Source organism: Physeter macrocephalus, chromosome 6, assembly GCF_002837175.3.
Source record: "Physeter macrocephalus isolate SW-GA chromosome 6, ASM283717v5, whole genome shotgun sequence".
Lineage (NCBI taxonomy): Eukaryota > Metazoa > Chordata > Mammalia > Artiodactyla > Physeteridae > Physeter > Physeter macrocephalus.
Window position 1 is genome coordinate 38046975 of NC_041219.1, and position 25927 is coordinate 38072901.

Consider the following 25927-nt stretch of genomic DNA (forward strand, 5'->3'; position numbering starts at 1 on the left):
GGAGACAAAAGACCTGTATGCAGAAAATTGTAAGACACTGATGAAAGAAATTAAAGATGATATAAATAGATGGAGAGATATACCATGTTCTCTACTATTTTTTGAAAGAGTTTGTGAAGAAATGGTATTAATTCCTCACATGTTTGGTAGAATTCTCTTGTCATGCTATCTGTGCCTGGACTTTTCACTGTGAGACTTTTTGATGATTAACATAATCTCCTGTTATATGTAAATTCAGGTTTTCTATTTCTTCTTGAGTCAGTTTCTGTAGTTGTGTCTTTCTAGGGATTTTTCCATTTCATTTATGTTATTTAATTTGCTGGCAAACAATTGTTTATGTTATTACCTTAGAATTTCTTTTATTTCTGTAAGGTAGGTAATGGTGTCTCCTCTTTCATTCCTGACTTCAGTAATTTGACTATTCCCTCTCTGTCTTGGTCAGTCTAGTTAAAGGTCAATCATTTCTGTTCATCTTTTCAAAGAAACAACTTTTGTTTTCACTGGTTTTCTCTATTGTTTTCTATTCTCTATTTCAGTTATTTCCACTCTAATTTTTATTATTTTTTTCTTCTGCTTGTTTTGGGTTTAGTTGGCTCTTCCTTTGCTAGTTTCATAAGGTGGAAATTTAGGTTATTGATTTAAGATCTTTCCTCTTCTTTTTAACATACATATTGATAGCTGTAAGTTTCCTTCTCAACATTGTTTTGTCTGCATTCCATAAATTTTGGTACACTGTGTTTTGTTTTCATTCATTTCAGAGTATTTTCTAATTTCCCTTTGATTTCTTTTTTGAGCCAAGTTTTGGCTAGGAATACATTGTTCCACAACCACATATTTGTCAATTTCCCAAATTTACTTCTCTTGTTGATTTCTAATTTCTGTCTTTTGTGGTTAGTTAGCATACTTCATATAATTTCAATTTTTTAAATTTATTGAGGTTTGTTTTGTGGCCTAACATAGCTTATCCTGGAGAATATTCCATGTGCACTGAAAAAAAAATGTATGTATTTTGCTGTTGGCTAGAGTGTTCAATAGACGTCTGTTAGGTCTAGTTGGTTTTTAGTATTGTTCAAATCTTCTATTTGTTAGTATTCTGCCCATTATAGAAATGGATCCACCAATAATGGATACTTTATCCATTATATAAAAGGGGGGGCCTTCCCACTGGCCCTTGTGCGGCGTGGGCAACGTGGTCTGCGTGCGGAGCTGTGCGCGTCGCGTCTTAGCGTCTCTGTTCTTTCTGCCTGGCTGAGACTCACCAGTGGGAAATATGAGTGGAGAATAAAGTCAACATACAGACCTAAAGAAAGAGTTTATGATCAAGGCTATCCCAGGGCAGTTGGGCCTGTGGTTTTCCAGCAGCCCGGTGGTAAGCAACCTGAAAAAGAGAAGCCACTAACTAAAAGTCAGGACATTACACCTGATCAAGAGAAAAAGGATGAAGGAGCATCTTCAGTTCAAGTGGGAAATATGAGTCGGAGAATAAAGTCAACATACAGACCTAAAGAAAGCGTTTATGATCAAGGCTATCCCAGGGCAGTTGGGCCTGTGGTTTTCCAGCAGCCCGGTGATAAGCAACCTGAACAAGAGAAGCCACTAACTAAAAGTCAGGACATTACACCTGGTCAAGAGAAAAAGGATGAAGGAGCATCTTCAGTTCAAGGGTCTGCCCTGGAAGCTAATCAACAGGAACTGGCTCAGCCAAAGACTGGGTGTGGGTGTGGAGATGGTTCTGATGTCAAGGGGAAGAGACTGCCAAATCCAGAGCCCATTAAAGAGCCAGAAGCAGGTGAAGGGCAACCACAGGTTTCAATGAAGATAAACTGTAACCATGCAGGCTGTTCTTGTGTCGGAAATGTGACTGTTAGAATTCTCTCAGTAAAGTTTTGCAGTTTTGTCCAAAAAAAAAGAAAGGGGGGTGGATAGTAAAGTCTCCAATTATTATTGTTGAGTTGTCAATTTCTCCCTTCAATTCTGTTTTTGCTTCGTGTATTTTAAGGTTCTCTTGTTAGATGTGCATATGTTTATAATTGTTTTATCTTTCTAATGGATTGTCCCTTTAATCATTATAAAATGTTTCTCTTTGTCCCTAGTAAAAATTTTTGTCTTTGAGTCTATTTTGTCTGATAGAACATAAATACTCCAGCTTTCTTTTGGATACTGATTGCATGGTATTTCTTTTTCCATCATTTTCCATCAACCTATTTGTGTTGCTGAATCTAAAGTGTGTCTCTCATATAATCAGATAACTTTCCCCCATCCATTCTGCCACCTCTGATTTTTATTGGATGCTGTTGTCCATTTAAATTTAATGTAACTACTACCCCTGACCTTTTAAAGTGTCATTTCTCAATGTTCCCCCCCCACCCCGTTCTTGTCTCTCCTATTACATTTTAAAAACATTTTTATAAAATAGACATTGTCTCCTTGAGTTCAGTGACATGTTCATCTTTGTACCTCCAGTGGCTATTACCATGCCTTATAGGTATTATCTTAATGTTTGATGAATAAGTGAAGTTTAAGGACTAAATAATTTAATGAAACTGGTTGAGAATTTTCCATAAAGTCATGACTCAGAAGGATAGAAAGTTATTCTGATACGACATTTACTTCATAACCTTTTAATAAAAATGCATTGTTTACCACTAATGCATAATCATATTGGGGAAACTGAGGCAATATCCCATAATTGTAAATGTGTTGCCAGTGTGAATCAGGCACCACTGTGGGGCAAGAATCAAAAGAATCAAACCTCCGCAGAATTGACGTGACTCAACTACTCAGTTTCAGGGGGAGAAGCTGGAATAGCGAGAGCGGATTCCTGGCTGGCTGTGTGTCCAAGAGAGCAAGAGACAAGTGGGGATGTGAGACAAGCCCTATTGCTATTTCAGTATGACGATCTTATCTCCTGATACATGCAGCACAATGGATGTCAGGATTCACTGGTGTCACTAGTTCTCTTCTCAGTTAGATAATACAAGAGTGGAGAGAGATACTGGATGAAATCACTCTCTACTGAGGTTCCCTCGTATTTCAAAACTTTTTAGAAAATTTCTAATCTCAAACTGGCCTGAGCAAAGAGTTTATCAATCCAGGTAACTGAAAAGCTCAAGAATTCTCTAGGAGCTTGGTTGACGCCATGAGAACTGAATTTCTCTTCATCTCTCTACTTTCAGCATGATGGATTCAATCTCAGGCTCTTCGTGGAGGCCCTTGGCACTCTAGGCTCACATAGTCCCAGAATTAAGTCCTGCAGAAAAGAGGATGTGTTTCTTTCTTGGAAGTCCCAACAAAAGAATCATTGTATTTCAATTACTCTGATTGGGTCTTATGTCCACTCCTAACCCAATCACTATGCCCAGAGCCATATAATGACCTGAGTAGCCACCTCTGGATCTGGCATGGCATCAATTCCATCCTAAATGCATATGAGCTAAATGGGGGACAGGTGGCTATAGAGAGGACTATTAGGGTACCATTCAAGGAAAATAATTAAAATGGAAAAGACGGATGTTCACTTTACTCTCCCTCAATGGAAGTGTAAGAACCGTGATGATTTTCCCACAAACATTGTTGAGGTTTGTGTTGTCCAGTATGAAAGCTATTAATCACATATGGCTATTGAACACTTTAGATGGGGCTAGTTCAAACTGAGATATAAAATATACATTGAGTTTAAGACTTGGTTAGAAAAAATCTTATTTATAATTTCCTTATATTTTTTACATGTTGAAATAATTTTGAATATATTGGGTTAAATAAAATATATTAAAATGAAATTCACCTGTTTGTTTTTATTTTTGTAGTATAGCAACTAGAAGATTTAAAGTTACATTTGTAGCTCCCATTATATTTCCATTGGGCAGTGCTCTTCTAGATGTTTCTAGATTCCTTATTCTACTGCCATATTAGATGGCATTTCTCTTGAGATCGGGGACTGTGTCTTATTTGTTATTTCTTTAGTAGAGGGCCTTGTATATACTATGTGCTTAATAAATATTGTAGAATAAGTAAGTGTTATCTGTGTTAAATAATTACCCATTTTCAATAGAATGAATACAAATTTCCTTAACAATCTGACTCCAACATTGTATTCCAAATTTATTTCCTATAGTAGGTTGGACCACATCTCTTGGGCCACATTATGTTCAAACAGGCCTCTGTCCTCTTCCTTCCCAATCTAGCCTGCAGAGACAATGCAGCCCAAGACACAGAAGAAAGAGGTAGATAAGAGGGCTTGTGGCAATAAAATATGCTGTCATATTAAGAGCTGTTCATCTCTTGACGTTTAAAGCCATAGCTAGAGAACCCTCATTCTCTGAAGCCCTTCAGATTTTTAGGGAATGACTCGGGCATTCCCCCCACTATGCGAGTCTCGGACTTAATTCAATTTGGACTTCCTGAAACTTTTCCTAAGATTCCCAGAGTTCATAAATACCCTTGTCCCCTCTTTGGCTTAAACTAGTTCACCTGAATTTTGGTCAGTTGTCTTAAAGAAGAAGACTCATAGGAACACAGCTCTCCCAGGACTATGCGTGGTAAGTGCTGATCGAACAAACTAAAGGTTCTGTGGTCTTAGTCCAGAGAGTAAGACAGAGCAGGAACTAGGACCCAGGTCCTTTGGCAATGTGATCAGTGCTCTTTCTTCCCATCTATACTGGGCCACAAAAAAGAAATACTGAAGAAGTGCTGTGCATTCTTTATAAAAGGCGATATCTGGTTTCCTTCTTCAGGCAGTTTTCCTGTAGAGGAAAATGGAATAGATTGTGGATACAGGGCTATGGCATCTGTTGTGTCTGTACTTGTTCCATGAGCTTTGAGCTGTTCTCTCAGTCCTCCAGAAAACAATGTACATGTTAATGTTTCCTGCTATGTTTTCCCTCTTTTCAGGAAAAGTGGGAATAGTACCATACTATTCTTCCTAGAAGGACAGTATCTCCCAGGCTCAGGCCTGTAGTGCTCTGTAGAGCTGATTCTGGCTATGTTGCAGAGGTCAGCAAGCACACCTGTAGTCTGAAAGCCGAGAGCCCTCATGATGCACATCCAATACTAAGAAGTCCAGAGTTACTGAGTTCAGGCATAGCTGGAGCCAGGTGTGCACGTGATTTTTATCAGGAAGTGACTTCTCTACATCTCTGTCTCTTTCTTGGTATTGACTTCTTTCTTAGGTTGGGGGGCTTTACTCTTGAGGTGATGCCTGGCAGCTCTAGATTTATAGATTCACAACTGAATGACTCTTCCTTGATCACGCCAGCAACATTTCTAGGATTAGCTCCTATTGGACACACTTGTGTTACATTTCCACTGTTGAGCTCTTTCTTTGGTTCATTGTTTGCTAAATTATTCAACCAAAATACATTGACTTCTGTCCATGTTGCAGCAGCATTTTAAGGTACTGGGGATATAGCATTAAAAAGACATACAAGATCCCTGCATTCATTCCAGATGTGGGAGATACACACACACACACACACACACACACACACACACACACACATACACACACATACACACAACCCACAGAAAAATGAATAAACAGTAAGAAAAGACATCAGATAAGAGCTGTGTAGAAAATTAAAATAGGGAGATATGATTCAAAGTGATTGGGTTTCTACTTCAGATTGGGTGGCGAGGACAGGTCACCAATCACCATCACCAAGTGGCACCTGATTGGTAATATGGTGTTGCCCCCTGTATCATGGAGATATGGCAGCATTCCCATCCAAACCAAGTGCCAGAGAGAGAGAGAGAGAGAGAGAGAGAGAGAGAGAGAGAGAGCTAGCTTCTCAGGAAAAACTGGAGTGCTATTTCCAGAATCAGAGGGAATGAATGCTAGGTAGGGAAAATCATAGTTGTAGACTATAGGAATCTTTTTATTGAAAGATTAATAAAGCAGTTTTTATGAGGATACTTCAAATATTAAAATAAATGAATTCAGCAGTATTTTCTTAGGTTGAATTTGTTTTGCAAGGTCAATGTCATCACAGTAAGCACTGTGAAGTCAGGCTGTGAGAACAATGTTTTGATGAGCCTCATGTGAGATCTATCTTGATCTGCATCAAATGTAATTCAAATCCTTTTCTCTGTCGCTAGTCCTCTGCGAGGGAGATGGAAGGGCACATTTGCCAGTTCCTTCCAAGGACTAGTCCATTTGAACTGATCCTACAGCAAACAACTGTTTGAAGGAAAAAACATCCAACCCTGAAAGAATAAAAACATGTTCAGCTGTATGGTAGACACATCCATATAGAAAAGAAACTTTTCTACCCCCAAAGGCAATGGCGTTCACAGAGATTTTGCTCTTGGAGGCTCTGGGCATAAGCAAACAGGCTATTCAGTTCACTTGTCTAAATTAGATGTATTTATCGGATTCCTATCTTTCTCCAAGATGTTCTTGCATTACTTTTACATATCTAAAAGCATCATTGATATGGTTTTATTAAAAAAAAAAAGGAAAAAGAAACCACAGACAACACCCCCCCCAAAAAATGGATTAAGCAATCCCAGAGGAGAGATCAGATTTTGGGCAGATTCGTAACCTGACACATTCGTAGTCCTCCACTCATGATTCCACCTTAATTCTCACATTTTTCTCCTTCACTGCTAGCCAATGTATTGTTGGCTTCAGCTTGAACAAGTCCTCCACTCTCCCTTGTATATTCTCTGCCAATTCAGCCTCCACATTTTTATTTATGTTGTGATACCACTGGATTCCTTCTCTAGTTCTCTCCAAATCCCATCTCTCCTTCAAGGGTCTACTTAAAGTCAAGGAAATCCTCCCAGACCAGCCCACTGGATTTCCATAATGCTTTGTTTCTCTCAACAATTTGGATTTGTTATCTAAATCGCAGACAGGAAAAATGAGGTGAAATGTCTATGATCTAACTCCATTCTTTTCGAGAGGGAACAGCTTTGGCTAAAAACACCTTGATTTGTCCATTAAGGGGATTGGCAGGCCCCAAAGGCATGGGTTTTGGCAGGCTCACAGGCAGATAGAAAGATGGCTCAGATGCTCTGCCTGAGACTAAAAGAGAGGCATTTGTTTTCTGCTTCTGAGAGGAGGTGTGGTTAGAGAAGAGATGGGAGGTGATGGGAAGGAATGGGGAAGAGAGGGAGGAACCTGTGAGATCAGTAAAGGTGGCACTTTTGAGCGAGGAAGAGCAGCTTCCTTGTGGCAGGTGACAAGGGCTTTTTAAAAAAGGGGTCTATCTTGTGCTCCTCCTAATGTTGTTCGTGCTGTGTAGTTGTAATCCTTTTCCTCGGCTTCCTCCAAATCTTTAGAAAAGTCTGCCATTCTCATAAGAGCTTTGGGTGAGCAAGTTTTGGAGGAAATGGAAGAAAGAGCTGAGTTTTATATCGGGTTGACATGAAAGTATGGGTAAAGGGAAGCAAGAAACTGGACCCAGTGACTACACAGTGACTCTGTAGAAATCTTTGGGAAGAATCTTTGAGGAGTTCTACCAATCATAACCATATCTCAGGGGCTCACATTGGGACTCCCCTGATTACAGTCTCTGTACAGTGAAGCATCCCAACAATTTGATAATCCCCAAACCACCTGTACGGGAATCTCTTGTCCCAAGGTTCTTCTCCTTTAGGAAGCTACTTATTTTCTCCCCCTCATTCTTTCTCACTTTCTGAGAATGTTTCCTTCCTCCTCTCTCCCCTCTTTGGCCTCATCCTGTCTTATTTCGAGCAATTTGGCCTCTACCATCCTTCAGTCTACTCTCTCTGTCAGCATGACAAAGACCTGGTAATGGACCAAATGATCAAAAAGATCATTCTTTCAGGGATAGTGGGAAGTAGGGTGCAGAAGAGGTAGACTGCAAATCTTATCAGAACCCCTAATTTTTAAATTCTTTGAGAGTAGAGACCGCATCGCTTTTATGAGTCCTTATTCAAGGAATCCTAGATGACCTTCAGCGAGTCACATGCCATCTATGGGAGGAGGAGGGAGGGAATGGGATTGACACTTATAGAGCCTCTGTTACATGCCAGGCATAGAACAAGGCACTTCACATGTAACATCTACAGTATACTCAATACCTACCATGCATCCAATATTCTACATGAGTTCTCTTATTTAATTCTCATTGCTGGACTCTGTTACTCAGTTTTAGGAATTGTGCAATATGGTGGTCATACTCATAATCGTCTTATAATGTAGACGTTGTGAGTACCATTACACAGATGAGGAGTCTGAGGCTCTAAGAATCATTAGCTCTGCTCAAACTTCCACAGGTGGAATGGCAGAAACAGAACTTTGTCCTGGTATTTTTGACTCCACAGCCATGATCTTTTTTCCTCCACCCTAAAATGTGAAGACAAGATATGTCAGGGCCAGGAATGAGGAAGCCTGTGCTCATAACTAATGTACTGTGGAGTAGGAGGGTACAGGATGGGTATAGGGTGACACACTCTGCTCCAGCAGGGTTTCTCTGGAGGAACGCCAGGAACATTTTTTGGCTGGATAATTCTTCATTATGTGGGAATGTTCTGTGCATTGCAGGATATTTTATATCCTTAGTGCTTGCCCACTAAATGCCAGCAGTGCCCTTTCTCTTTGTGACGCCCAAAGATAAGTGCTCTCAGACATTTCCAAATGTCCTTAAGAGTGTGTACTGCCCCATCTACTCTAAGAGCCACTATAGACCAAGCTGCCTCCCAAAGTGACTTCCTAGATCCCTTTAGCTTCGCTATTCAATAATTCTGTGTAGAAACAAATGAATGAATGTACAAAGAAGAGATGGTCAGGAATGATCCCAAGTGCTGGCTGCTCTAATGAGGGCAGGTATGAATGGGATGTTCCTGTGGCCTCGGAGTACTGAGATCACAGGGGCCTCAGGATGATACCCAAGTGGAAGTGTGATGTATGACCCAGGTGTGAGATGAAATCACCTGGAAGGCAGACTTCATCTAGTCTGTAGTTTACCTCTAACCAGATCCCTTCCTGGTGCTTTCGAGACTGTTAAATGAAGACTTTACTTGCTTAGTGGCAGTCCAGAGTGAGAGCAGAGGAAGGAGAGGAGGTACATCAGCCTCAGTATAGTAAAGCGGAATCCCATCGCTCTCGACGCTAATGCAAACCAGCTGCTGGCCGGCCCCAGCTTGCGATAGAACAGGCGGAATTCTTGGACACTTGAGTTATTCTTAGAAGCGTATGCACAGCTCCCCTGGCAGCGCTCACTGTGAACTGGCTGCTGCCAGCCCCTGTCGGGATGCCGTGCCAGCAGACCCAAGAGTGATTGTTCTAGCTTATGAAAAATAACTTTGGGATTTTAATTTCAAATTACCCACAGAGCTGATGGGGCCTGGATGCGGAGAATGATGGTAAGGGCAAAGAGTGGAGCAGGACAGAGGAGTGCATGAGGGACGGAAGAGCATCATTCACTAGTTCAATGAATATTCGAGTGTCTACTGCACGCAGATACTGGGGTTCTCATCACATCCGGACTTTCATTTGATCTGGGTGGAGGTAGATGGATGTTGTCTAGACCTTGAGAATGGGCACTCCCATGAGTTTTTAGATTGTTCATTGAGTGCCAGGATCTTTACATAGAAGATCTCATTCAGTCTTTACAGGGACATGGAGAGGTGGGTATCATTTCTCCTATTCGACAGGAAACTAAATGTTGGAGAAGGAATCTGCCCAAGGCTCCACAGCTATCAGGTGACAGGGTCAGAATTTGAACTCAGGCCAGCCAACTCCTCCCTTCATGGCTATGTTGAGAGCCAACGCTAGGCCAAGGCTGAGCTGGATGTTAGGCCTTGTGAAAATGAATAAAGGGACTGAATCTCAGTCCTCAGTTCTCTGGGTTGCACTGTCTATGGGAGAAACAGGCATATGACAAGGAATGATAACAGGATTTGTAAAGCAGGAGATCAGAGCTACTGATGACCACCGCTGAGATGCGTCAGGATCAGCATTGAGGAGGGAACAGTTGAGTCTTACGTGGCACCTCCATGGATGAGAATGGGGAAGGGGCGCTTCCAGCAGAGGACCAGTGTGTGCGGTGCCGCATAGCTGGCAGTCACGGGTCTCTCAGTGGGGCTGCAGTGCAGGGTGTACTGAAGATACGTAAGACAAGATGGCCGAAGGTGAGAAGGATCTGACCTGGAAGGGTCTTTTAGGACAGACCAAAGAGCTGGAACTTCCACCTGGAGGAACTGAAAACTCCTGTATCCATCTGTTTAATTATTCGTTTATTCAACATATATTTATCGAGCACCCACTTTACACGGGGCACTCTATTTAAAAAGTTTTAAGCAGGAAACAGGTGCATGCTTTTAGAGAAAGAAAAAGTACCTGTATGGAAAATTATTTAGGGGCCTCCGTAGTTGCCCAGGTGAAAGATGATTCCAACATGACCCATGGTAGAAGCTGGGAGTTTAGGGGCATATGTAACATCATGAAAGACCTTTTCACTTGACAAACACAGCCTGCACAACACATTGATGAAAGCATGCCCTCAGCACCGGAAGTGCTTGCGGGTGTGGGCTGCGCTCCAGGACACCCACTCACACATGTCTGCGCCCATCAGTCGAACTGTACGTCTACCAAGGATCATTTGTGTTTGGTACCAAATCTATTTATGCCAGGCTTAGTTGTTAATTACTTAATGAAACATTGGCCCAAAAAAAGTGTGTAAAAAGGAGAAATGTTTCTATCAATGCTGGGTTGAAAGCTTTGAAAAGACTTAAGAGAATTGCTAAAAAAAAAAAAAATTGCTATGGAATTGGGTGCGGTTGAGACAATGAAAGGACTGGGAAAATCATAAAATTCTAGCAAGATTCTGCACTCAGACTGCTTTACAAGGGTCTTTAAGGTCTCTCTCTACTTCAAAGAAACTGACGCTGGGAACTGCAGATGATGCATTATGGGTGTGGTTTATGTAAGAAAGATGACAAGAAGCTCCAGTGAGCTGACCCGTTAGCAAAGAAAAGTCTTGGCTCCAGATCAAAAGAATGGTGAATGAATGTGCATTTATATGCTTTAAGTTAAAATTAAACAGGTTTGAAGTATTATGGCTCATTTTTAGCTTTAAGAAACGTTTTTATTGAAGCATAACATACATAGAGAAAAGTGCACAGATCTAGGAGTAAGTGGGATGTATTTTTACAAAGTGAACACCCAGTGTATCCAGCAACCAGATCAGGAAATAGAATTTTCCAGTACCCCAGAATCTTTCCTCATGCCTTATCCCAATCATTACATACTCCAACCTCAAATGGGACCACTGCCCTGACTTCTATAAGCATTGATTACTTGTGCCTATCATATAAATCAAGCAGAATGTTTTTGTTTTCTGTTTCGGGCTTGATTTCTTTTGTTTGGCATTATGTTTGTGAAATCCATCCATTTTGTTTAGCATAGCAGTAATCTGGTCAGTCTCATTGTATAACGTTCTATGAGCTATGTAGTGGTACACAGTAGGCACTCAAAAATGGCAGCTGAAAAGAGATGTAAGTGACTGCTAGCAAAATAGAACACCTGGATCACTGTTGATCATCTGAGTTCAAATGGTGCTTTGGAAAAATGTCTGTTCAGGTCCTCTGCCCATCTTTTAATTGGGTTGTTTGTTTTTTTGGACTTCAACTTGTATGAATTGCTTATATTGATATATTTTGGATATAAACCCATTATCAGACATATCATTTGCAAATATCTTCTCCCATTCAGTAGGTGGCCTTTTTGTTTTGTTTATAGTTTCCTTCACTGTGCAAAGGCTTTTTAGTTTGATGCAGTCCCATTTGTTTATTTTTGCTTTTGTTTCACTTGCCTGAGGAGACATATCCCAAAAAAATATTGATTGCTAAGTCAAATAGGGTACTACCTACATTTTCTTCTAGAAGTTTTATGGTTTTGCATCTTACATTTAAGTCTTTAATCCATTTGAGTTTATTTTTGTATATGGTGTGAGAAAGTAGTCCAGTATGATTCCTTTGCATATAGCTGTCCAGTTTTCCCAGCACCACTTATTGAAGAGACTGTCTTCTCCCTATTGTATATTCTTGCCTCCTTTGTCAGAGATTAATTGACCACACAAGTGTGGGGTCATTTTTGGGCTCTCTATTCTGTACCATTGATCTATGTGTTTGATTTTGTGTCAGTACCATACTGCTTTGTACTATAGTTTGAAACCAGGGAGCATGACTCCTCTAACTTTGTTCTTTCTCAAGATTGCTTTAGCTACTTGGTGTCTTCCGTGTTTCCATACAAATTTTAAGATGACTTGTTCTAGTTCTGTGAAAAATGCCATTGGTATTTTGATAGGGATTGCATTGAATCTGTAGATTGCCTTGGGTAGTGTGGTGATTTTAACAGTACTAATTCTTGCAATCCATGAGCATGATATAGCTTTCCACATGTTTGTGTTGTCTTCAGTTTCTTTCATTGGTGTCTTATAGTTTTCTGAGTACAGGTCTTTTATCGCCTTAGTTAGATTTATTCCTTGGTATTTTATTCTTTTTGATGCAGTTGAAAATGGGATAGGTTTCTTAACTTCTCTTTCAGATAGTTCATTGCTAGTGTATAGAAATGTAACAGATTCCTGTATATTAATTTTGTATCCTAAAACTTTACTGAATTTATCAATGAGTTCTAATAGTTTTTGGTGGCATCTTTGGAATTTTCTATATAGTCTCATATTGTCTTCAAACAGTGACAGTTTTACTTCTTCTTTGCCAGTATGGATTCCTTTAGTTTCTTTTTCTTGTCTGATTGCTGTGGCTAGGACTTTCAATACTATGTTGAATAAAGTGGTAAGAGTGGGCATCCTTGTGTTGTTCCTGATCTTAGATGAAATGCTTTCAGTTTTTCATCATTGAGTATGATATTGGCTGTAGGTTTGTCATGTATGGCTGGCCTTTATTGTGTTGAAGTGTTGTTCCCTCTATAACCACTTTATCATAAATGGATGTTGAATTTCATCGAAAGTTTCTCTGCATTTATTAAGATGATCATATGATTTTTTCTTCTTCAATTTGTTACTATGTGTATCACATTTACTTGTGAATATTGAAGCATCCTTGCATTCCTGAGGTAAATCCCTCTTGATCATGACGTATGATCCTTTTAATGTATTATTGAATTCAGTTTGCTAATATTTTGTTGAGAAGGTTTGCATCTATGTTCATCAATGATATTGGCCTATAATTTTCTTTTTCTTTTTTATGGTGTCTTTGTCTGGTTTTGGGATCCCGGTGATGCTGGCTTTGTAAAATGAGTTCAGAAGTGTTCCTTCCTCTGCAGTTTTCTTGGAATAGTTTGGGAAGGATAGGTGTTAATTCTTCTTTAAATGTTTTATATAATTAACCTGTGAAGCCATTTGATTCTGGACTTTTGTTTGTTGGGAGTTGTTTTTATTACAGATTCAACTTCATTACTGGTGATTGGTCTATCCATATATTCTATTTCTTCTTGAGTCAGTCTTGAGAGAGTACATTTCTAGGAGTTTGTCCACTTTTTCTAGGTTTCCATTTTACTGGCATATAATTATTTTAGTAATCTCTTATGATCCTCTGTATTTCTGTGGTGTCAGTTGTAACTTCTTTTTCATTTCTGATTTTATTTGGGCCCTCTTTCTTTTTACTTGATGAATCTGGCTAAATGTTTATCAATTTTGTTTATCTTTTCAAAGAACTACCTTTTAGTTTCATTGATCTTTGCTATTTTTTTAGCCTCTATTTCATTTATTTTTGCTCTGTTCTTAATGGTTTCTTTCCCTGTACTAACTTTGAGTTTTGTTTCTTCTTCTTTTTCTAGTTCCTTCAGGTATAAGGTCAGGTTGTTTATTTGATATTATGCTCATTTCCTTAGTTAGGCTTGTATCCTTATAAACTTCCCTCTTAGAACTGCTTTTGGTGCATCCCATAAATTTTTGGATCATTACGTTTTCGTTTTTATTTGTCTCTATGTATCTTCTGATTTCTTGTTTGACTTCCTCAATGATCCATTGCTTGTTTATTAGTGTATTGTTTAGTCTTCACATGTATGTTCTTCGCAGTTTTTTTCTTGTAGTTTATTTCTAGTCTCATAGTGTTGTGGTTGGAAAAGATGTTTGATATGATTTCAATTTTCTTAAATTTACTGAGACATGTTTTGTGTCCTAGCATGTGATCTATCCTGGAGAATGTTTTGTGCGCACTTGAAAAGAATGTGTATTCTGCTGCTTTTGAATGGAATGTTCTATATTTCGCTGTCAAGTCCATTTGCTCTAATGTGTTACTTAAGGCCATTGTTTCTTATTGATTTTCTGTCTGGATGATCTGTCCCTTGATGTAAAAAAAGAATGTGTATTCTGCTGCTTTTGAATGGAATGTTCTATATTTCGCTGTCAAGTCCATTTGCTCTAATGTGTTACTTAAGGCCATTGTTTCTTATTGATTTTCTGTCTGGATGATCTGTCCCTTGATGTAAATGGGGTGTTTAAGTCCTCTACTATTATTGTGTTACTATCAATTTTTCCTTTCATGTCTGTTAATAATTGCTTTATGTATTTAGGTACTCCTATGTTGGATATTTACAACGGTTATATCTTTTTCTTGGATTGATCCCTTGATTATGTAATGCCCTTTTTTGTCTCTTATTACAGTCTTTATTTTCAAGTCTATTTTTTCTGATATAAGTATTGCTCTGTTTATGATTGTAAGAATATTCTTCTATGTTATCTTCTAAAATCTTTATTGATTTACCTTTCATATTCAGATCTATAATACACCTGGAATTGATTTTTTTGTGTAGTGTGAGGTAGGGTCAAGGTGTTTTATTGTTTTCCATGTGCATATCCAATTGACAAACCCCCATTTATGGAGAAGACCATCCTTTCCTCACTCCAGGCATTTTCTTTTTCTTTCTTTCTTTCTTTTTTTGTTTTTAATCTATATTGAATTCTGTGAGTCTATTTGTCTATCCTTTTACCAGTACCATGCTCTCTTAATTACCATTGCTGTAAGTCTTGGTATCTAGTACTGTAAGTCCTCCATTTTCTTCTTATCTTTCAAGATTATCTTGGCTATTCTTGGTTCTTCTTTTTCCATACAAATATTAGAACAGCAAATTAATCATCACACACAAACACACACACCCCTCTAAAAATAGATGCATTTATTTATTTAGGTCTTGTAAAATTTCTCCCAATAATGCTTTTCAGTTTTTATGTAAAAGTCTTATACATATTTTGTTTTAATTTAAGTAGTTAATATTTTTGATATTGTACAGGTAACTTTAACATTTTAATTTGTAATTGTTTACTGATAGTGTATCAAAGTATTACTTTAAAAATATATTGATGTTATATCTACTATTTCTAGCTTCCCTTTTTTTTTTTTTTTTTTTTTTTTTAGCTTCCCTTATTAATTTAATTATTTGTCTGGAGAATCTTTTGGCTTTTCTATGTACAAAATTATGTTATCTTGTCAATAAGGGCAGTGTTTTTTGTTCCTTTTCAGTCTCTATACCTTTTATTTATTTCTCTTTCCTTTTTACACTGGCTATGACTTCCAATACAATGTTGACTAAAATGCTGATAGTAAACATTCTTTTCTCATTTTTGATCTCAGGTAGAAACTTTAAACATTCCATTGTTAAGTACTTTTGTAGCTTTTAAAATATATATACGTATCAGATTTTTAAAGTTCCATTACAGGCCTAGCCTGCTAAGATTTTAAGAAAATCACAAATGGATGTAGGCTTTATAAAAGCCTTTTATTCATTTTCTCCTATATTATACTGATGTGGTGAATTACATTGACTGATTAATTTTGAATGTAAAACTAATGTTGCATTACTGGAATAAACCCAACTTGGTTGTCATATATTATTCTTTTTATATATGGTTAGGTAATATTTGGTTACCATTTTTCCACCTATGTTTATGAGAGAGATTGACCTGTAATTTTCAACTCTTATAATGTCCTCATCAGGTTTAGTTTTCAAGGTTATTCTGGCATTATAAGTTGGGAAGTGTTTTCTCTTTTGCTTGCATTTGGAAGAGATTGTTTAAGATTAGTGTTATTTCTTCTTTAAATATTTAGAAGAATTCACCAGTGAAGTCATCTGGGCCTGGAAATTTCTTTGGGAATGTTTTAGATTACAGATTTAATTTTTAAATTAGATATAGTACTATTTCAGGCAAACTCCAGGATTCTTTGATATTCCTGAAAATACACAGTTAAACAAAAATGCACTAAAGGTATCAAGATTAATGCACAGGTCACCCAGTCCATACAGCTCGGTGGTTAAGAACATGAACTCTGGCACTCTTCTGGTCCTCTTTAAAAATGAATTGTAAATGCAAACAAAACAAAAATCCTTGTTTATTCAGCTTTAGTATTAGAATCCCAAACAGTCAAGAGGCAAGTCATTCCAGGGTTAAAATCTGCAGCACATTTCTGTTTGGCTTCTTAACCTTTTGCCCTGGGCAAATGCTTTGAGGGGAGAAGAGTGCTGGGCTCCCTTCTCCATGCTTCTTTTCTCTAAGGGATCTTGGTCCTTCAATTCTTGGCTGCCTTGGAAGCCCTAAAATGCAGTTTTTATCTCCCCAGCTCTGTGAGATTCTTGAAAGCTTTCCTGGCATCTCTGCCCTTAACAATTGTCCTCTGCCTGGATACCTTGCAGATGCCACTAGGGGAAAAAAGAGGAGAATGTTGGCTCACCTCCCTGGGGCTCCTTTCTCTCCAGGATCTTGATTTATCATGTACTGGCTGCCTCAGTAACTCTCTGATGCCTTCAAACAGATTTATTTTTGTATTTTAATGGGCTTTTCTACTTTTTCTTGGCATAAATGTTGATCTCCTGCAAGCTACTCAATATAAGTAGAATTAGACATTTGAAGGTATCTTTTTTATTATTAGTAACTTCTCATGATCTGACTTTTTGACTTTACCAATTGACTAAGGGTTTTGGTTAATAAGAGATCTACTACTATGATGATGATATTAATAGTAATAATAACAGCTTAACATCCACCAACTGACTAAGGGTTTGGGTTAATAAGAGATCTACTACTATGATGATGATATTAATAGTAATAATAACAGCTTAACATCCATTGATAAGTCACTAGGTGTAAGACTCTATGTTAAAATATTTCTACGTGCTCTCTCATTTTATTCCCCTAAGAAACCTGGAGGTAGGTGCTATTATCCTTATTCTTTGGAGCAGAAAACTGAACTCAGAGTAACCTGCTCATACTCACAAGGCTAATGAATGATCATAATAAAATATGGGACAATGCTACCTGATACCAGGGACCACTCCCTTACACAGTTTTCAAAAGATAGAATGTATTTACCTTATAGTTGATATACTTGGGTTTGAGGGACCTGACGGTAATTGAGGCAGGTGGGACTGTTTGGAAGTCTGGAATGGGGTGCAGGAAAGCCAGACTGGAAGGGTGAAGGGGCAGGCTACTGCCACGTGGGGGATTGACTTATGGCCTAGAGAAAAGGGAGATTCTAGTTTCAAAAACCCTATATCCCTCAATCTGAAATTTGCTATTTCATATGTTTTCTGTTCTTATGAAAAGAGGATGCATCTTACAATAGATGTCAAAAGAAACTTGCCAGCTCTCCGGCACTGGCATCAGCTCTAACAAAGCTGTCATCTCAGCACATGTGCAACCTTCCTCTACTCATCTGATTGTCACTTCAGTTGAGTTATTGGTTTTGGTAGCACCTTATAAGGAAGAATATTATTTTCTGTTGCCTACTTCATGAAGCTCCTTCAAAAAAGTTATATTAGGATTAAGCATTGAAACATGAACTTGCTGAATTCACAGGTTTTCCATCATATGTCAGAGAATGCCATTAATGCAGATGAAATTGCCAAATATTTGGGGATGCAGAATAGAATTTTCAAAGACAACAGCAACTGGTGTGACTGATTCATGTGTCATGAAGGACACCGAGCACCCAACATCTAGCTGTCAAAAGCTTCTGGCTGACTTTCAAGAGAAGCTATTGAACTTCCAGGAAGGTAAACTGCAATTAAGGAAAAAACAGAACAATTCATTTAACCAAATCGGAAATGCATACAAACGTCAGTGTTCTTTGATATGCCTGGAAGTTAATCTGTTAGTCGAAAGGTTTCCCAAAAAGTCAAGATCAAAGATTTGATTGTGAGAAATTACAGCCTATTTGTTAAAATGCAGATCTAGCCCACACTGCCTGGGTTTAAACCTTTGCTTTGTCTTTCAATAACTAGGGAATTGGGGGCACTTCTCTCTGCCTCTATGTTCTCAGCTGTACGTGGGGATAATAACAGCCCTGACCTAACAGAGTTGCCATGAGGAGTTAATGAGTTAGTCAACATGAACACTAGGAAGGATGTTTGGCAAATGTTCGCTATTAGGATAAGCAGCACATCATTCCTGATATTACACCCAATGTGCCTGACTATCCACGGCCAAAAATAATTCAGAAAAATATTTAGATTCTGAATTTAAGGAGGGCTTCGGGGCTAATTTTGAATGTGATATTGATGAAGCAAGGAGTATCGAAGTATATGGATAAATGTGTGCTGTTGTCAGCCACGAAACATTCTATTTGTTGTTATTGTTTTTTGCTTACACTTAATGTAGTGTCTCTTTTTTTCACCAGAGCTGATGTTAAATTACAATGTCAGTAACTGAAATCTGTAAATCCATTCTCCATTCACCGGCCCTTAGTCCATGCTGGGCCTCTTACAGTCACCTCTTAGCTGGTCTCTCCATGTATTCTTTTGGCTTTTGGCCATCTTTGTTATGCACCAGTGACAGACACGTCTGATAAATGCAAACTAGATTATGTTGCTCTCTGGGGGAAAGCATCCAATGGGTCCCCACTGCTTTCAGAAGAAAACCCCCAATCCTTCACCTGGTCCACAGAATCTCCCCCCATATGCCACCTTTCTGGTCTGCATGCCTGTGCTGCTGATTTGCTCTTCTAGCCCATCTGTCAATCCCTCCCAAGAGCCAAGCGCATCCTGCTCAGAACTTTGCTGTCCCCTCCTTCTGCCTGAAGGAGGCTAAGTTATGCAGAATTGAGTGAAGTGTCACTTCCTTAGAGAAATCTCCTCTGATGCCAGGTTTCAATCAGAGCTCATGTTACAGTCTCCCCCACTTTTTTTTATTGTACTGATCGCAGTTTGTTATTCTTTCTTCCTTTGGGTAATTATTTGCTTAATGTCTCTCCCTCCACTCACTCATAGTTCCACAAGGGCAAGGACAGTGCTATTTTTAAAGTGTTAAACCCCTAGTGACTGGTTCTCTCTCTAAGTATCTATATATATATGTATAGGTAGATGGATGGACATAGATGGATATTTCTTATTAAAATACAATATAAAGGTCACAAACTTAAAATGTACAACTTGATACATTTTTACAAATAGATGCTCTCATGTTACCAGCACCCAAATCAAGAAACGGAACATTGTGAACACCTAGTAGTCTCTCTTCTGTCCCTCTGGTCATTCCCTCAAGGCAATTACTCTTTGCACTCTTATCATTGTGGATTACCTTTGCCTGTTTTTGAGCTTTGTATAAGTGAAGTTGTAGGCATGTACTCTTAAATCTGGCTTCTTTTGCTCAAAAGTATGAGTGTGAGATTTATCCATGTCACGTGTGTCCTAGAACCCTTTTCATTGCTGTATTACAATCTATTGTCTGAATATACCAACATTTATTTATCCATTGTGCTATTGATAGACAGATGGGTTGTTGCCAGTTTGGGGGTATAACAATGCTGCTATGAACATTCTTTTGCCTGTCCTCTGGCAGACATACGCACTGATTTCTCCTGGGTATGTAACCAGGAGTGCTATTGTGGCCACTGCAGCAATTTGGCAACAATGGATTTGACAAAACATATGTTTTCTCATATGTTTATCATATGTTTTGTCAAATACATAGCTGCCAAATTTTAAAAAATGCAAGAATTAAGGTAGTATTGGAGGAGCCCTCACCTCTATTTCTGATGAGGATTCTGCCAGAGTTCAGGACTTGACTTTAGTCTCTTTTTCGCTAAGAGTTTATGGACCGTGAAGATTCACAAAGATGGATGGATACAAATTGGCTGTCACAAAGTTTGGAAGGAATTTACAGGGAGAGGGGTATCCAGAGGTGCAAGGTCTCTTTGCTGGTGCCCCACTGAGAATTGCTGATCTCAGCCCTGAAAAGTCTTCCGGGCTGGGACCTGTCCAGCCTGCTCCACCGATCTACACCCCCGCTCCCCTTCTTGGGCCCCTGCCTTTCTGTCCGTTCTCACTTTCTGGAGGGAATGGGTTCCAGGGATGGGTTTGCAAACCTCTCCATCATTTGTCTCCCAGGACTGAAGGTTCTCCCCAGACCCTGCCACACTCAGATCAGTAGGGTTAGAACGGTGATAGAACCATTCGTAAGGGGGCTGATCGTTATGTATGACTGAGGGCTAGCGGCAGGGACTGGGCTGATTCAGAAATAGGATTTGAGTAGTGGCGGAAAGAGCTACGTGCTCCAGCCTATATCCCCCTTTGGTGTGACAGTGACAAACTCCACTCTGTCTTCTCTCCCCTTTGGTTAAGCAGCAGCCCTGCTAATACACCCAACCCTGGCTGCAAAGGTGTCACTAGCACCAGAGCATGTGGATCCTAACTGCTTGGGGACACACTCAGGGTCCAGAGGAGGCAGCAAACACTTCTCCCCTTCTCAGATGGCTTTTTAGGCAATGCCGAATCTCCCTTTCCTAGGTGTCTGCAGTCCCTTCTCCTTTGCTTTTCTTCTCTCCTCTCGGGTCCACCCCTCTTCTGGGATCTTGCCTTTATGTTGGGCATCTCAGGCTGGAAGTGACATTTTCAGTATCCTCTGCCTCCTTCCCCACCCACCCCACTCATGTTGGTGCACTAGTTAGGGTCCTTCAGAGAAACAGAACCAAGAGGATGTGTGTGTGTGTGTGTGTGTGTGTGTGTGTGTGAAGAGGAGATTACTGTAGGAATTGGCTCATGCAGTTATGGAGACCAGGAAGTCCCACAATCTACTGTCTGCAAGCTGGAGAACAGGGAAAGCTGGTGATATGATGTAGTCTTGAGTCTGAAGGCCTGAGAAAGAGGGGAGCAGATGGGGTAACTCCTAGTCCAAGGTCAAAGCCTGATAACCAGGAGCTCCGATGTCTGAAGACAGGAAAAGATGGACCTTCTATTCAGCTCAAGAAGAGAGATAGGGAATTTGCCCTTCCTTCACCTTTTTCTTACATTCTGGGCCCCAGCAGATTGGATGATGTCTCATTGTTGAGGGCAGATCTTGTTACTCAGTCTACAGATCCAGAAGCTTAATCTCCTCCAGAAATACCCTCATAAACACACAGGAGAAATAATTTTACCAGCTCTCTGGGCATCCCTGACTCAGTCAAGTTGAGACATAAAATTAACCATCTCAGTAGGTAAGGACCTTTTCCCCAGGCTCTCACTACTTCCAAGAAGACATGAGATAAAGGCTTAAGGATCTCCTATTCAAGCAGATTTCTGCCCCTAAAGCACTGCTTTGATCCACTATTATCCTAAAACACTCCTCCCCACCAAACTTGAGGATTGGCTGGAATGGGTAGGAGAGTCAGAGAACTAACATTGGCAATTTCTTTTAATAATTAAAAAGTTTAAAGTCTGATTTATTGAGTTATACTATATACCCAGTACAATGGGACCAGTACCCTTTTCGTACCTATAGGGTGATGAATTATGACAAATATAGACAGTTGTATAACCGCCACCATCATTGAAATACAGAGCATTTCCGTCTCTCTGAAAAGTGCCCTGGGGTCCCAGCACAGACAAACCCCTCCCCAAGCCCATGGAAGGGTCTGCATTTAACAGTGCAAATGCCCCCTGAGATGGCCACATTAGTGGGTCCTGAACGTTTGACTGTGGGGATAGGTCTCTTTCTTCCAGATGAGAGGCCCTGGGGGAGGGCCGGTTGAGGATGGAGTGGCTGGTGCCCAACATATAACTGAATCCCTGGAATGAAGTTCTGATTGGGGTGTCAGGAGACTGAGATCAGGGTCCGAAGGAGAAACTGGGGGCGAACCAGAGCTGGGTGTGAATGGGGGCGGGTCACAGCGGGTGCAAAACCAGAGAACAAGATGTAGGAACTCAGCATCCAACATGGAGTCCAGTGGGTTCTTCAGGCTGAGTCCTTACTGGTCAAAGTGTCAGCAGGGTCACCTGACTGGAGGAATATGGGCTGGGCTCATGAAAGAGGGGACAAAGGAGGAGGGTCTGTGTGGCACTGCAGACCTGCTGATTTCAGGCAATACGTGTGCGTGTGCATGTGTGTATGTCTGTAGCTGGAAACCATGGCAAGGCGCTTGTCCATCTAGAGACATCTTAGCTGACCCACATTCTCAGTCGGGTGGGGAAGCTTGGAGCCTCCTCTCCTTGTGAACGTGGGACCCCCCCCCCCTCCACCTCAACTGCAGCCCTTGCTGCAGACTGAGAAGCATGCGCCGGGAGCTGACATCCCAGCTGCGAGCTCAGCTCACAGGTCACCCTGGCTGGGGCAACCTCACATTCTTAGACGCTCTATGTCATGGAAAGAAAGGTGAAGTGCTTTGTCTGCCTTGCTCTGTCGCCCCCAAACATTACCACTCCAGCAACAAAAGGGGGGGCCTGGTGGTGAGAGACTTTCTTTCTCCTCTTGGAGGGTGGGGAGAGTCTTTCAGATCCCAGAGTCCATGGTGATATTAAGTTTGAGGAATTTTTCAAATCATCGTCCCGCAAAAGCATCTGTGAACCACCCTGCTGCATATGGTCCTTGTAGAGACAGTCCGAGGAGAGGGATGCACTTCCTTCCCATAGCTGTTTGCTTTAATGGATGAACACATTCAAACATCCAGCCCCTGCGTGTGCCAGGTGTGAGAGAGAGAGCAGGGGGCACAGCAGGCAAAGCCTCTGCCGGTGGGAGCTCACAGCCTCGCAGGAGTGGGCTCCCATGTGGCGCAAGGCTGGGGGAGGCTCTGGGAGGGGCTCCAGTGGCCAGGACTGGTCACTGCTTCCGTGGTCTCAATTCATGATTTCTCTGCACCTGTGCCCTTTACAAAATGATCGTCTTAGCCTGTTCGGGCTGCAGTAACAGAAATGCCATGACTTGAGTGGCTTGTCAACAACAAACATTTCTCTCTTTCAGTTCTGGAGGCTGGGAGACCAAGGTCATGATGCTTCAGGTTGGGTGTCTGGTGAGGTCACTCTTCCTGGTTCATGGGTAGAAGGGGCTGGGAGTTCTGTGGGGCCTTTTTCTATAAGAGTGTGAATCGCATTCATGAGGGCTCTACCCTCATGACCTAAGCCCCATTGCCTAAAACCATCACCTTGGGGGCTAGGTTTCAACGTGTGAATTTGGGGCGGCGGTCGGGGGGGGACACAAACGTTAAGGCTTTGCCGCGCTTGCATCACGAGGCGGAGCCTGCTTGCTTGGGCCTGGGCTGACCTGTGACTTGTTTTGGCCGACAGAAGGTGAGGAGGGGAGGGAGGCTGTACCTGTTGGGAGCCCAGGCCTCAAGAGGCTGTGTGTGCACAGCCCTTCTCTTTCTTAGCGCCCCGCTTTTGTGGTGTGAAGCGTCTTGGCCTCATCTGCCAAGGGATGAGAGTCCACGTGGAGAAGAGCTCATTTGTCCAAGTTAAAGCCATTCTAGACCAGTCGACGGCCAGCTGCTTCCAGAACACGTGCAAGTCCAGCCCGGATCAGCAGCGCCACCTCCGCTGACCACAGCTGACCAGACACTCATGGCTGTGCTCAGCCAAGAGCCGCAGGGCCATCCAGCCCGCCTGTAGACACAGGCGACACGCTTCCTGGAAGGCCAGTCTCACCTTCCTTCACTTTCCTCCATTGGGTCAAGCATCCTGAAATACCTCACCTCCAGAAACTCTGCCAAAAGCCCCACGATGACAACCTGTCCCCAAAATAAAGCGTGTCTTTTACTTTCCAGTTAGGAATACTGCTAAGAGCTAGCATTATTGGGCTCTCACCATGTACCAGGCATTGTTTCAAGTGCTTTCTGTATATGAATCCGTTTGCCCCGCACAGCAGCCCTACGAGTGCCCATGTCAGAGGCTGGTTGTACACGCCGGTCCTGGAGTCACATGTTCTGCCTGTGAGTCCTGACTCTGCCATGTACTGGCTGTGTGGTCGTTGCAAGTTCCTTCCCCTCTTTGTGCCTCAGGGCCCTACGGATTATGAGAGCATCTACCTCGGAGGGTTGTCATGAGGAATAAATGAATTTACTCACGGAAGTCTTTAGAACAATGCCTGAATGTCTGACACAGAGAGAATGCAATAGGACTATTAGTATTATCACTCTCATTTTTTTTTTTTTCTGTACGCGGGCCCCTCACTGTTGTGGCCTCTCCCGTTGCGGAGCACAGGCTCCGGATGCGCAGGCTCAGCGGCCATGGCTCACGGGCCCGGCCGCTCCGCGGCATGTGGGATCTTCCCGGACCGGGGCACGAACCCGTGTCCCCTGCATCCGCAGGCGGATTCTCAACCACTGCGCCACCAGGGAAGCCCCTATCACTCTCATTTTTAAAATGAATTAACCGAGGTGCTGAGAGGTTAAGGAACTTTCCCAGGGTTCCACAGCTAGGCGATAACTGTGATACCCTTTCTACAGCATATCACAGTTAAAATTTTGTCTTGACTGGTACCCACAGCAGCCTGATGAGGTAAATAGTCTCCATCATTATATGGGTGAGGCACCTGAGGCTCAGAGAGTGGAAGTATCTTGCTCAGGGTCACGCAGCTGACTTGAGGTAGAGCTGGCTGTCTTGTCTGGCATAGTTTCTTTATGCCATTGGGACAACCCCACACCTCCCCACAAAGCTGCTATTAGGCCAGCCTAGCATAATGGCAGAACCCCTGATCACAGCCTTACACCTGAGCCCTTACCTATCTCCTGGCATCCTGGCCATCATCTGGTTACTGTTTTCTCATCTCTGTCTCTCCTCACTCTGAGATGCCGATGTTGACCCCCACTTGCCTGGCAGCAGCATTTCCCCTCCTCCCTGCCTTCTCCCCGCCTAGCTCCACAGAGGAGCCCCTTGGTGTAGTTCACATGGGCCACAGCCCCGCAGGGTCACCTACAGTCTTGGTCCTGTGACTCTAGTTCTAACTCTCTCTCCCTTACACCAAGCAAGGGCTCACTGGTTGGCTGTCCCATGCCATTTCTGAGTGACTGGAAGTGGCTGCCTAGAGTTCTGTGCTAAGAAGGATTCTGAGGCCATGTGGCAAAGAGTGCTGTGATTGATTTGTTATGTCTGCCGTGGGGGCAAGAAGGGGAGTGGCAGTATGTGTGGCATGTGTATTTGCCATTGATACCCAATCCTGCATTAGTTTATTGTGAGATATGGAATGTCTGTTTTTACGTATACTCTTCCTCTAAATCTAAGCGTTATTGTCACATCTTCCAGGAATCCTTCCTTGGTTACCTGAGTCCAGCGAAATCTCCTGCTTCTGTGCTCCCATAGCAGTGTAGGTGTCCTCTCCTCTCGCACTTAACCATGTAGGACTATCACCGTCTGGCTGTTTGTCTGTGTTTACCATTAACCTGCTGGAGCTCTGTGAGCAGAGACCATAACTAGTTGCTTCACTGTGGTATTCCCAGCACCTCAGAAAGGTGCAGGGCAAACACAAAGAGTTAAATAAATATGCAATGGATGAACACACGCATGAGTGAAGGAATATGGTACTGACTTTGGCATGACTTTCCGTGCCTCAGTCTGAGGCTTGCTTTCTCACTGAGTGAGGCTTTCTGTGTTCATCGTTGGCCAGAGCAAGGCTCCGGACTTTCTGGAAGCACAGAAAGCACCTTGTGCCCGAAAGGGCCGCCTTGTAGCAGCTCCTCCTCCTTTCCACCCTCCAACCTCAAACCATCATCTGTTTGAGGCAGCAAGAACTAGTGCTGCGATATTTATAGCATTTCACAA

At 41.6% G+C, this 25927-nt stretch overlaps 1 protein-coding gene across 1 annotated transcript; it reads left to right on the top strand.

The window, feature by feature from the left end:
• The first annotated feature begins 1470 nt into the window (after positions 1-1470).
• Positions 1471-23711, top strand: LOC102985558 (X antigen family member 2-like). Its single transcript, XM_024127127.1, has 2 exons — positions 1471-1825; positions 23542-23711. Exons 1-2 carry the CDS (start codon positions 1471-1473, stop codon positions 23709-23711), a joined length of 525 nt encoding a protein of 174 aa, XP_023982895.1.
• Positions 23712-25927: the final 2216 nt, after the last annotated feature.

Bases quoted from the DNA above. Each gene is read 5' to 3' on its own strand.
- LOC102985558 (XM_024127127.1), top strand. From the start codon at position 1,471: ATGAGTCGGAGAATAAAGTCAACATACAGACCTAAAGAAAGCGTTTAT. The intron at 1,826-23,541 runs GTAACCATGCAG...TCTCTTTCTTAG, and splicing joins GGTTTCAATGAAGATAAACT to CGCCCCGCTTTTGTGGTGTG.